The 13,142-nt window shown below is 39.4% G+C and overlaps 1 protein-coding gene across 1 annotated transcript; it reads left to right on the top strand.

Moving 5' to 3' along the window:
* Positions 1 to 3,446: 3,446 nt before the first annotated feature.
* LOC115215816 (zinc finger protein 236) lies at positions 3,447 to 12,061 on the top strand. Its single transcript, XM_036505979.1, has 5 exons — positions 3,447 to 3,790; positions 4,040 to 4,196; positions 7,541 to 7,742; positions 9,826 to 10,598; positions 10,632 to 12,061. The coding sequence occupies exons 1-5, from the start codon at positions 3,627 to 3,629 to the stop codon at positions 10,743 to 10,745; spliced, it is 1,410 nt and encodes a 469-aa protein (XP_036361872.1). The 5' UTR covers positions 3,447 to 3,626; the 3' UTR covers positions 10,746 to 12,061.
* The last annotated feature ends 1,081 nt before the right edge of the window (positions 12,062 to 13,142 follow it).

Genomic DNA, 13,142 nt, shown 5'->3' with positions numbered 1-13,142 from the left:
CAATCTTGACTCCTCATCTGATAAAGGTACACTAGGCACATGCGTCACAACCATATGTGTGTGACTTGGTGATCTCATATCAAGATAAACAGTGCATGACTGCAGGTGGGGCCCAGTTAGAATTTTCTTAAGGTTAAGTAGCCCATCCTGCTCAAAAGGTCCTGCAATAAGGTTTGTTTAAGGATGATAAATGAAACACCCATATTTCGAGAAGTGAATTATTCAAACCCCAAAGCCATTAAGGGCTGACAATATGTGCTTGACTGGTTATGGTTAAGCAACTAACAATCAAATCTATGGTATAGAGCAGAATATTTGCTGTAGTCCATCATGTATACCAAGACAAAGCATGTATATGATAGCATTTCCAATCAGTTAAGATCAAAAGCCATGAAAGCCAGTGCCTGCTACTCCATCAGGGAGCACGGACATGCAGCCTACAAGAAACCCTCAGAATCTTTCCAGCTTGAACTACCATAAGGCAAACTGGAAACAAATTGAGAAAGAGATCCTCAAACAAAACTGGCCTGAATGTCTCTCCTCAACAGACATCGTTTGGTTCCATTCAAGCAATTCGTAATGGATAATCCTTCCCAGTCCCACCATACGCACAACATCATTTTATGCGGATGAAGATCTTGTTTCACGCGTGGTATTGCTTGTTTACTGAGGTTAAGCCATTCCTTATGCTGCTTCATATTGATGTACAGGCACCATTTTTTGTCGCCAGTAACAATTTGGTAATGAAATCCTTGCTTGTGTCCATGAATTGAGTGGTGACGAGCAAGCAAACCAGTGGAGATTGTGGCTCGTTGATTTTTGTTGTTGTCACTTAAAGCAGGCGGAACCCATGCTCCATACTTCTGAACCTTTCCCATCGAGTGAAGATGCTTCTCTATAGCAGTGTGGGATCATTCCATTTTCTCTGCCAGTTCCTTTGTCGTTTGATGAGAATTTTTGTGCAAAATTTGGTTTAATCGTTTTTCATCAAACTCATCTGGACGACTAGAACGAGGTGCGTCTTTGAGATCAAAATTTCCACTTTTGAACTTGGCATACCAATCACGAGTGGTTCTTTCAGCTATGGCACCCTTTCCATACACAGCACAAATGTCACGAGCAGCTTTTGCGGCCTTAGAACCTTGATTAAAAGCAAAAAGAAGGCGATGTCGAAAATGCTCGTCTTTCTTAACTTGACATTCCATTTTAATGATCTAAAAATAAACAAAAATTAACCAAAATTAACTAGAAAAAAACAAAAAAACAAAATAGATTAAAAAATGATTCAAAAATAGAATTCTTGAAAAAAAATAGATTCCAAAATTTAAAAACGTAATAAATTCCAAAATTAAAAAACAACGGTGGGAACTTAGTTGCCAACCCAATATTATTTTTATTTCTTTTTCATCTTTATGGATGAGTCAAGATATCTGGTTGTTTCACCTCTATGACTTGGCTGCACTGCATGTTAAAATCCCAGAGTATTTTGTAATGTTCGTTTTCCATTACCCTCTCTGGCTTGTGTTCATAGCATTGTTTGGCTCTCTCGAAGTTTGCTTTACTGCACAACAGTCAGTGGACATATCTGGCCACATTGTTGTGTCTCCTTTTATATTCACGTTGTGCAAGCTTACAGCACTCACTAACAATATGGCTTATACTTTCTCACTTCTCAGAGCACATCCTAGTGCTTTTATCAATGTGTTATTTGGAGTAGTTGGTTCTGAGAGCTTGTTCTCGAGTGCTGCACACTAATGCCTCAGTGGGCCCTTTTAAGTCTCTTTTCTGCAGCCATTTCCAGGTTCTATTCCAATCAATCTCATCTTTATTCTTCAAGCACCGACTGTGTATTTTCTTGTCCTGCCAAATTCTTTTCATCTGCTCTCTCTTGTCTTTTTAAAATTGTATTGGATGTATGGCTTTGTTCACTTTTAAGGTTCCCTACATTTTTACTGCTTCAATCATTTCTTCTTTATTTCCCTTGACATACCAGACCAGGCTATTTTTTTCTTCCCTTATGAAACCTTCACAACACACTAATCCCTATCCTCCCTCCCTTCTCTTTACATACAATCTTGACACATCACTCTTGGAGTGTAGTTCCTTGTTCATTGTCCTTAATTTACATGTTCTCTGGTCTATCTCTTGTAATTCATGCTTCTTCCAAGATACTATTCCTTGCCCCATATCTCATCAAAGCAACAGCCCACTTGTTAATTGCTCTAATCTTATAACAGCCATTATTACTATCATCTTTATTATTACTAAGGTGGTGAGCTGGCAAAATTGTTAGCATGCCAGGTGAAATGCTTAGCAGTATTTCGTCTGCCACTACGTTCTGAGTTCAAATTCCACCGAGGTCAGCTTTGCCTTTCATCCTTTCGGGGTCGATTAAATAAGTACCAGTTACGCACTGGGGTCGATATAATTGACTTAATCCATCTGTCTGTCCTTGTTTGTCCTCTCTGTGTTTAGCCCCTTGTGAGTAATAAAGAAATAGGTATTTCGTCTGCTGCTATGTTCTGAGTTCATATTTTGCTGAGGTTAACTTTGCCTTTTATTCTTTCGGGGTCGATAAATTAAGTACCAGTGAAACATTGGGGTTGATGTAATTGACTAGTCCCCTCCTCCAAAATTTCAAGGCCTTGTGCCTTCAGTAGAAAGGATTATTATTATTATTCCTGTTAAGGTGGCGTGCTGGTAGAATTGTTAGCATACCAGGCAAAATACTTAGTGGTGTTTCGTCTGTTGTTACGTTCAGAGTTCAAATTCCACTGAAGTTGATTTTGCCTTTCATCCTTTTGGGGTCGATAAATTAAGTACTAGTGAAACACTGGGGTCGATGTAATTGACTAGTCCTCTCCCCTAAATTTCAGGCCTTGTACCTATAGTAGAAAGGATTATTATTATTATTATTATTAAGGTGGCGAGCAGGCAGAATTGTTAGCATACCAGGCAAAATGCATAGTAGCATTTCGTCTATCTTGATGTGTCGAGTTCAAATTCTGCCAAGGTTGACTTTGCCTTTCATTCTCTCAGGGTTGATAAAATAAATACCAGTTGAGTACTTGTGCCTTAAGTAGAAATTATTAAAGGTGGCAAGGTGGCAGAATCATTAGCACGCTAGGCACAGTGCTTAGCAGCATTTTGTCTATCTTTAAGTTCTGAGTTCAAATTCCGCCGAGGTCGACTTTGCCTTTCATCCTTTTGGGGTCAATAAATTAAGTACCAGTGAAACACTAGGGTCAATGTAATCGATTTTCTCCATTCCCCAAAATTCCAGGCCTTGTGCCTGTAGTAAAAAGGATTATTATTACTCTTATTTTTATTATTATTATTTGCTAATGTTTGCTTTGTCTTGCATCCTTCTGGTATTAATAAAATAAAGAACCAGCCAAGTACTGTGATTGATGTAACTGATTAACCCCATTACCTGAAAATTCATGGGATTATGTCTAAATTAGAAACAGTTGGCAGAACCATTAGAACAGTAGAAAGAGATACAATGTTATACTGTCTCTGGTTTTTAACATTCTGAGTTTGAATGTTGCCTTGGAATGTTTTAATATTAGAGATATCATGATATAGCCTCAGTTGGGTTGTTAATAAAGGGACTAAGGTTTGTTATGATTTATAATGCTAACAACAATTTTTCCGTTTGTCTTCTCAGAGGTTGTGAAAGGTCAGACATCTCCAAACATGTTCTCATACATGATGAACCGAAGCACATCTGTGAGGTCTGTGGAAAAGCATTCCGACACATAAAGAACAAAGAGCTACATGTCAAAAGGTATGATTTAAGCATTCAGCTGTGAAAAGATGCAATGTGTTATTCTTTCCTTCATGGTTGAAAGACTTTGGTGCCACGTGTTAACTACTTATCCATAACAGTTTTTTAATGCCTTATTTTGTAACAGTTGTTCCCTACTGGTTCTTGGACCCACTTTGGAGTCCCGGACCATGCAAAAAGTATCTTCCACTTCTTATTTTCTCTTTATTTCTCTCTCTCACTCTCTCCACTGCCACTTTCATTGAGCAGACATAAAGGTCAACGAGATTACAAATGTGGAGTTTGCGATTTCTTCGGTTACACGTTCACGGACATTCGGAAACATATTGAGAGGAAGCACTCTGATCTGAAAACCTTGGATTGTGATAAATGTAGTCAGACTTTCCATAATGAAAGTTTACTCATTGTAAGTCTCTCTTTTTTAAATTTTTTTATTGCTTCTTTTTTGTTTTCAACTTCACTTCCATTATTCATTGCCAATATTCATTTCCAGTAAGGTGGTGAGGTGACAGAATCATTAGCATGCCAGGTGAAATGCTTAACAGTATTTCATCCATCTTAATGCGGCGAGCAGGCAGAAACATTAGCACGCTGGGCGAAATGCTTAGCGGTATTTCGTCTGCCGTTACGTTCTGAGTTCAAACTCCACCGAGGTCAACTTAGCCTTTTATCCTTTTGGCATCGATTAAATAAGTACCAGTTATGCACTGGGGTCGATATAGTCGACTGAATCCGTTTGCCTGTCCTTGTTTGCCCCCTCTATGTTTAGCCCCTTGTGGGCAATAAGGAAATAAATATTTCATCCATCTTCACATTCTGAGTTCTAATTCCGCTGAGGTCAAGTTTGCTTTTCATCCCTTTAGGGTCAATAAAATAAGTACCAGTTGAGTACTGTGGAGGATGCAATCATTTTACCTCCTCCTTTGAAATTGCTGGCCTTGTGGCCAAAATTTAAAATCAATATTCATATCTAAAATTTTGCAAAAACATGTCTGACCATCGGGAATTTTACCATGGTCTTCTTTAGAGTAAGTGAGGAGAGGTGTTTCAGCTACACAGATTGTCTTTGTTTCTGGCTCAAAGTGATGAACCCAACACTCATCCTGGGTTAGGAAACATTCTAGGAAACCAGCTGGATCTGCCTCAGACAATGTCAGATTTTTCTGTGGTGTGATCAGCCTAGTGCCATTTTGATCAGGTATCAGAAGATATGGCACCTATTGAACAGAAACTTCCATCATGCCAAGTTCATTGTGCAGGTTATTCTCAACTCTTTCATGGAATATGCTTATAGCATTGGCTATTTGATTTATAGTCAAATGCCTGTCATTTATCACCATGTGGTGAGCATGATCAAGGTCTTAGTGGAGGGTGGTGTCATCTTCAAGGTTTTCCCTTCTCCTCTACCCACTTTTGCATTGTTGATAAAGCTGGGTGTCCTTCCGTAATGTAGCAACCATGTCAGCATAAATGTTGCTGGGGGCTAAACCCTTTTTCTGCAGGTACCTGATAATGCCACAATTCCAAATTTTGTCAATTTTCAAGAGAAGTCACTACTTGTTACTTTTGAAGTCTTCTTTGAACAGTCAAATGTCAGTTTACCTGGGAAGAAACAATGCAGTTATTAATAAAAGGAGTTGTAATTAATGCATGCATGATTTCACAACTCTAGAATCACACCTTCATAGTCAGCATATGAACTTTACAGCCCACCTCCTTTTTTACACACATGCACGTACACACACACACAAACAACAACAACAGCATCATCAACAAAAAAAAACAAAAAAAAAAAACAGATTTCTGCACATTTCCTATCAGCCACATTACAAATTACAAACAATCTTTTGTTTAGTCAAAAGAAACTTTTGGATGAATTGGCAGAGACATTTGAGTATTGAACAAAAAGCTTTTGAAGTATTTGTTCCAGCTCTTTATGTTCTAAGTTCAAATCTTGCCAAAGTCAGTTTTGACTTTTGTCTTTCTAGCATTAATAAAACAAAGTCCGAGTCAAGTACAGGGGTCACTTTAACTGACAAACCCCACTCCCCAAATGTGCAACCTTCTGCCAATGTTCTTCTAAGGTTGACTTTGTTTTCTGTCTTTTTGGGCTCAATGAAAAAGTACCAAATTGTTACTGGAGTCAGTGATTCCAGCCAAGACCTCCTCCCATCTAAATTGTTAGCATTGTATCTAAATCAGAAAGTGTTGTTGTTGTTGCCATTATTTATCATTATAGAGTAATGTAGTTTTGAAGAAGCATTGTCTGATATATATAAATGATTTCATTTATTTTTTGTTTAAAGTCAAAACAAAGCAAGTTATAAAAAAATTAATAATATAGGTTGGTGGTTAGTACTGTTACCTGGTATCTTTTATCTCTTCTGTTTTAACTGTTTCTGTAATTAGACTGTGGCCATGCTAGAGCACTGCCTCAAAGAATTTTTAGCCAAATGTATTGACCTCTGTACTTATTATTTTAAAGCCTGTACTCATCCTATCAGTGTCTTTTGCTGAACTGCTAAATTACGGGGATGTAAACACACTAGCACTAGTTGGCAAGCAGTGGTGGTGGTGGTGGTGAGGGGGACAAACACAGACACACATGCATATAGGTAGAAGTATTGCCATGTCTTAAGAAGCTTGTTTACCAACAACATGGTTCTGGATTCCGTCCCGCTGCACGGCACCTTGGGCAAGTGTCTTCTACTATAGCCTCGGGCTGACTAAAGCGTGGATTTGGTATATGGTAATTGAAAGAAGCCTGTTGTATGTGTTTGTGTGTGTGTGCATATTTGTACGTGCGTATGTATATATCTATGTGTGTGTGTGTTTCTGTCTCTGTTTGTCTCCTCATCACTGCTTGACAACTGGTGTTGGTGCGTTTACATCTCCATAACTCAAAAAAAAAAGGTCCTGGGGTTGATTTGTTTGACTGAAATCCTTCAAAGCAGAGCTCTAGCATGGTCACAGTCAAATGACTGAAACAAGTAAAAGAATAAAATAATATATACAATGGGGTTCTTTCAGTTTCCATTTACCAAATCCACTCACAAGGCTTTGGTCGGCCTGAGACTATAGTAGAAGACACTTGTCCAAGGTGCCACACGGTGAGACTGAACTCCAAACCATGTAGTTGGGAAGCAAGCTTCTTACCATTCAGCCATACTTGTGTCTATGTCAATATTCCAAAGTTAGAAGGTGGTGAGCTGGCAGAAACGTTAGCATGCCGGCCGAAATGCTTATTGGTATTTTGTCTGTCGCTATGTTCTGAGTTCAAATTCCGCCGAGGTCAACTTTGCCTTTCATCCTTTCAGGGTCGATTAAATAAGTACCAGTCACTCACTGGGGTCGATGTAATCGACTTAATCCGTTTGTCTGTCCTTGTTTGTCCTCTCTGTGTTTAGCCCCTTGTGGGTAATAAAGAAATAGGTATTTTGTCTGTCTTTATGTTCTGAGTCCAAATTCCACCGAGGTAGACTTTGTCTTTCATCCTTTCGGGGTCTATAAATTAAGTACCAGTTGCATAATGGAGATGATCTAATCAACTGGCCCCCCTCCTGCCAAATAAATTTCGGGCCCTGTGCCTAGAGTAGAAAAGAATATTCCAAAGTTAGGACCCTCTAGGAAATCTGAAGATTTATCATTATGTTATTCATTGGCCAAGTGATATAATTTGTTTTCTTTTTTTTTTTTCTCTCTCTCTCTCTCTCTCTCTCTCTCTCTCTCTCCACCTCTCACTTTTGACAGGAACATCAAAAGCAGAAATGTGAAGTTACCATGATTGAGCAGGCATTAACCATTGCAACGTCAACAGGGACGACAGAAGCTCGAATCCAGATCCCTACATCCCTGTCGGTTGATGGCCAGCACATCACAATAGGGTCCCAACAGATACCCATGGACACTTCACAGCAGGTCAACATCACTGTGGAACAACTCAACCTCACAGGTAAGTAATGATAATGTTAGTGATGTTGGCAGCGACAATAATGATGATGAAATTTATTCTGATTCATTATGTCTGTCTCTTGTAAGGTTTCTTGTTTTATTTAATTATTTTCTCTCTCTCTCATATTACCCTCTCTCTTTTCTGTCTTTACCGCTCCCCTACTCACTTATACTTCATTCACTCTCTTCCTCCTCCCTCCACTTCTATTATATTTTAAATGTATCTCTCTTCCCTGTACTTCTGTTCCATCATATTTTATTGTTTCTTCTCTCTTATTATCTTCTGTTCACTTATGTTTTATTATATCTCTCACCCTTTCTCTCTCTCATTTTTCCCTTAAATTTCACTCTCTCTCTCTCTCTTTCTTCCTTTCTCTACTGTTTCCTTACATTTTACTCTCTCTCTCGTAAAAAGCACCATCCAATTGTGGCCGTTGCCAGCCTCGCCTGGCCCCTGTGCCGGTGGCACGTAAAAAGCACCAACCGATTGTGGCCGTTTGCCAGCCTCCCCTGGCACCTGTGCAGGTGGCACATAAAAAGCATCCACTACACTCACAGAGTGGTTGGCGTTAGGAAGGACATCCAGCTGTAGAAACCCGGCCAGATCAGACTGGGCCTGGCGCAGCCTTCTGGCTTCCCAGACCCCAGTTGAACCGTCCAACCCATGCCAGCATGGAAAACGGACGTTAAACGATGATGATGATGATGATGATTTTTGTCTCTCTCTCTGTCTCTCTTTTCTGATCCCTTATATTTTACTGTATCTCTTTCTCACTCCTCTTGTTCCTTTATGTATTTCTTCCCCTCTTACTCTCTTGTGTTCCCTTATATTTTATTCATTCTCTCTCTCCTCCTACTCTTCCTTTCTCTTCTATTTCCTTATATCATACTCTCTTTCTTTCTCTCTCTCACTGTCTTCTTTGTTCCTTTATATTTTACTTTCTCTTTCCGTCTTCTGCCACACTCTTCCCCATTCCCTTATATTTTACTGTCTATCTACTTTGTGTCTGGTCCTTTTATGTTTTACTAGCAGGATTGCCCGGTGTTGCTCGGGTTTGTTTCGACCCTTTAGAATTGGAATTTTTGAAAGGTAAAAATTTTGCATTATGTAGCTTGTTATTCTCTTTAAGTGAACATTTTTCTGGTTGAAATACACCGAAAAATGGTGACACAGCAGTCAAAAAATCGTAAAAAGTAGGGATTTTCATAGAAAAAAAGCACCTTTTTGATGTAAATAATTTTTGGTGTTAACATGGTCCGATTTGAATTTTTTCTTCTATGGAATGAAGAGCAAGCCTTCTTCTATCATACTCTCAATTTTGGTCAACTTGCGCTGCAGGGTCTCAGAGGAGATAGTGTTAGTTGAAGGCTACCAAACCTGCCATACACAGACAACTTCAGCTTTATATTTTGAGATCACTATTTCACTTCACTTTGGTTCATTGGGTGCACAATGTCTATTTTGGTAGTGTGAGTGAAACACTGACTTGAAATTGGTTTCCTATCTGCACTGTGATGGGCATGAAATGGGGTTCATAGAGCACTATGTGTTGGACAATTCTAAAAGCAACAAAAAGACAATACAAAAGAAGAGACAAAGAGGTGTTAAAATCTGTTCTGAAGATATTGTGAGCCTCACAGGTGAAATTTTATAACCTCACAGGTGAGGTGTTATAGCATATATATGGCAGATTATGGAATATAGCCACAATGAATCCTCTCACTCTCTTTTGTAGTCTCTTCTGCCTCTCTGCTTGTCTTCCTTTATGTTTGTATATTGGTTGGCATCCTTTTTGTCTCAGGAGACAATGGAGTTGCACATAAAATAGTCTAGTCCGGCTTTTACATTTCATGTCCTAATACATTTCCTGCTGTGGCTGTGTAGTCCTATCCTGGACAAACACTCCCTCTGGCAGGTGCCGCAAATGTAGCGAAGACTGTTCCTGGCTGGTTGTAATGTCATAGTTTCTTGTTTTGTCTATTTAATCTCTAGCTATTCCTTTTCAATTTTTCATCTTTCTCTTTACCAAATTTTTCTTTGTATGTCTCCCTCTTTACTAATCCGGTCCTCTTTTCACTTGTAGGAAATTCTGAAGATGGTGAAATAACGCTGACTGAAAGCAATCCTTTGGGTGGCTCCGAAATTGCTGTTGCATCTCAGACGGAGCAGTTTGAGGATATCAGTGCAGATCCCAGCTGTGTGCTGACTGAAGGGACAGGGGTTTCAGAATCGGTGGGAGAAGAAGGGGAAGTAAGTGGGGGGGAGAGACAAGAGGATGGAGAAGTAGAAGAAGGAGTGCTTGACGTGAAGGAACTTGGGCAGAATCTCACAGAAAGCCTGATGATGACGAAACATCACATCGCGGTACCAATCAGCGAGGCTATCACAGTTAGCCAGGTGACATTCGTCAGTGCTGATGTCATGACAACATCAACGACGACACCAACAACAACAACGATGGTAGCGCCTGTTGTTGAACAGTCATTGTCGGAATTGACTGAAGGTGTTGTGGAAGGGTCGGGTCTGGTGTTGGGGATGGAAGTGAAAGAAGCTCCAGTGGAGTCAACAGAGGCCATTGTAGCAACCACAACAGAAACGGCAATATTAGCAACAGCGGAGGCAGCAATTGCAACAGACACAGTGGAATTGACAACAGCAACAACAACAACATCAACAACATTGTCAGCTGCAGAAACAGTCATGGAAACTACTGCCGAAGTAGCAACTACAGCAACAACAACAACAACAACAGCCGCAACAACAACAGCAGCAGCAACAACAACCACAGAAGTTGAAGCAGTAGCAGCAACTGTAGCAGAAACATCAGAGTTAGCAACCACAAATGAAACAGTAGACCAGCAGCAACAACAACAACAACAACAACAACATCAACAACAACAACAACAGGAACAGCAGCCGGAGCAACAAGTTACTGTTACTCTCACTGAGGTTAATCCCTCATCTACTGATGGAGAGCCTGCAGCTAATATGGTGATCAGTTGAGGACATTATTCAACACTTAGACTTTCTCTCTCACTTATCTTGTCATTTATCTGTTGTTCATCACAAACTTCACCTTAGCTCAATTCTGTGTCTACCCCTTTCACCCATTTCTGGCTCATGAGTTAGCCAGCCAGCCAGCCAGCCAGACCACTCAATCAAATTGACGACATCACATTGTTGGGAATATTTTGCTAGGCTGTCTCTTATGCGACATCTGGCAACAAGAGAGGGCTATTGATTCCTGGTATCAGATCAGTTTTTGTTGTGCAACAACTGGCATTAGACTGCTGTCTCTGTTGTCTTGGCACCAGGCTACTTCTTTGTTGTGTATTAGTTGGCACCAAAGAGTCATATATTTAATGCCTGGCATGTTATCAATGTTTATTGTCTTACAGTTGGCATCAGACTTCTGTCTGTGTTGTCCCGGCCCCTGGTTATCTGTTATGTGACAGCTGGTACCAAGAGGTCTTTTATTTGATGCCTGGTACTAAATCAACCTTTATTGCCTCACAGTTGGCACCAGACTGCTGTATTCCTGTTATCTGATGACACCAGACTGCTTGCATCTTCTGTTGTCTTGGCACCCATCTTTTGTCTCATTTGTTGGGTGACAACACCAAGAGGTCTTTTATCTGATGCTGGGCACCAGGTTAGTCCTTGATGTCTGACTATTGGCACCAGACTGCTGTCTCTGTTGTTTTGACACCAGATTATTTTCTCATCTGTTAGGTGATAGCTGGTACCATATCAGTTTTTGTTGCCTCACAGTTGGCTCCAGACTGATATTTCTGTTACCTGACAGCTGATACCAGACTGCTGTTTGTGTTGTCTTAGCACCAGACTGTTGTCTCATCTGCTGTGTGACAGTTGGCACCAAGAGGTCTTTTGTCTGATGCTTGGCACCAAGTCAGTCCTTATTCTCTGACAGCTGGTAGCAGGCTGTTGTCTTTGTTGTGTGACAACTGATGGACTGCTGTGCATTATAATAAGCACCACTGGACTTTTGCCTGTAGCCTATACAATTGACATTAGTGTTTTGTTTGTGACCCTAATAATGGGTGCCAGTGTTTTGGCTGTGACTCTTAGGGCTAGTACTAGCTGTGTATTAGCTGTGATTCTAACAGTTGGTGTTAGCCTATGTCTATGACCCATACAAGTTGTAGTGTTGGCACTAACAATTGGCACTAGTCATCTATTGCTGATGCTACAGTTGGTACCAATCTTCTGTCTGTGATTCTAACAGCCAGTGTTTGTTTATTGGAAGCTGCTCTCTAACAAATTGTATTATAAAATTAAAATAATATAAAAGTATTGTTTTTCGATGTTTTGTTTATCACTTTTTTTTAAATGTCTGCAGTGGTAACAGTGGTGGTAGTGATGCTAGTAGTAGTAGTAGTGGTTGTTGAGGTGGAGAAATAGTGGTATGAGTAGTAGTAGTGGTGGTGATAACACTAGAAATAGTGATGATGTTCATGGTATTTGGAGTGGTGTTGGTGTTGGTTGTAGGAGTAGTGGTAGTTGTGGGGCTGGTGGTATTAATAGTGGTACTGGTGGTTATGTTAGTAGCAGTGCTGAAAGTTACAATGGTGGTGGTGGTAGAGTTGGTAATAGTGTTTCAATAGTGGAAATGTGGTGGCAGTATTTGTTTCTAGAAAGATGTTTTATACGACACATTCTACCAGTGTCTGAAGTTTGAAAGTGTTTAGTTACAAAAAATTAATTTCTCAATCTGCCGTTCAAAGGGTAAACATCCGCACTTGGTACTAAATTAGTAAATGCTTTAAATCTCTGGTCAGTTAACAAGATACTGTATTACCTTCCGTTATTTATTCCACTATTTTATAGTTAACAAGTTGTGAATCCCTATAAGTAACGGGGAGGGGGTTGTGGTCATTCACGTAATTTAATTGGTCAGCTAAATTATTTGAAAGGCCATGGCACTGCTATGGTTAGTTAGTGGTTAACAGATAATACAAACAAACTATATAAAAAATTATATGTATGAAAACAGAAACAAATAATTCACATTTAACTATGGGTAGATATGAAAGTAAAAATTGATATTGAGACTAGATTAAATTAAATTAAATTATATTAAATTAAGAATTATAGAAATAGAAAGTTGATGAGCGTATAGGTTAGTGAATATAATCTAATAGGTTATAGCGATATGACTAGGGGATGTGGTTTTTAGATTATTTACGAGAAATAAGGTATTACAAATGTATGAAACCGTATATTGTAATGTGAAAACGTGTATCTGTCTAATTAGGGGGATTAAATGTGCATTTACCAAAATATATGAGCAATACAGTGGGAAATTCTATGATGGAAATTATAAGTACAAATTTTTTAATCGATGGATAAGATATTATAAGGGATTAGATAAGTTGTTAT

The sequence above is a fragment of the Octopus sinensis genome, linkage group LG9, assembly GCF_006345805.1.
Source record: "Octopus sinensis linkage group LG9, ASM634580v1, whole genome shotgun sequence".
Lineage (NCBI taxonomy): Eukaryota > Metazoa > Mollusca > Cephalopoda > Octopoda > Octopodidae > Octopus > Octopus sinensis.
The sequence above is the reverse complement of the archived record's forward strand: the minus strand, read 5'-3'. Positions and strand labels throughout refer to the sequence as shown.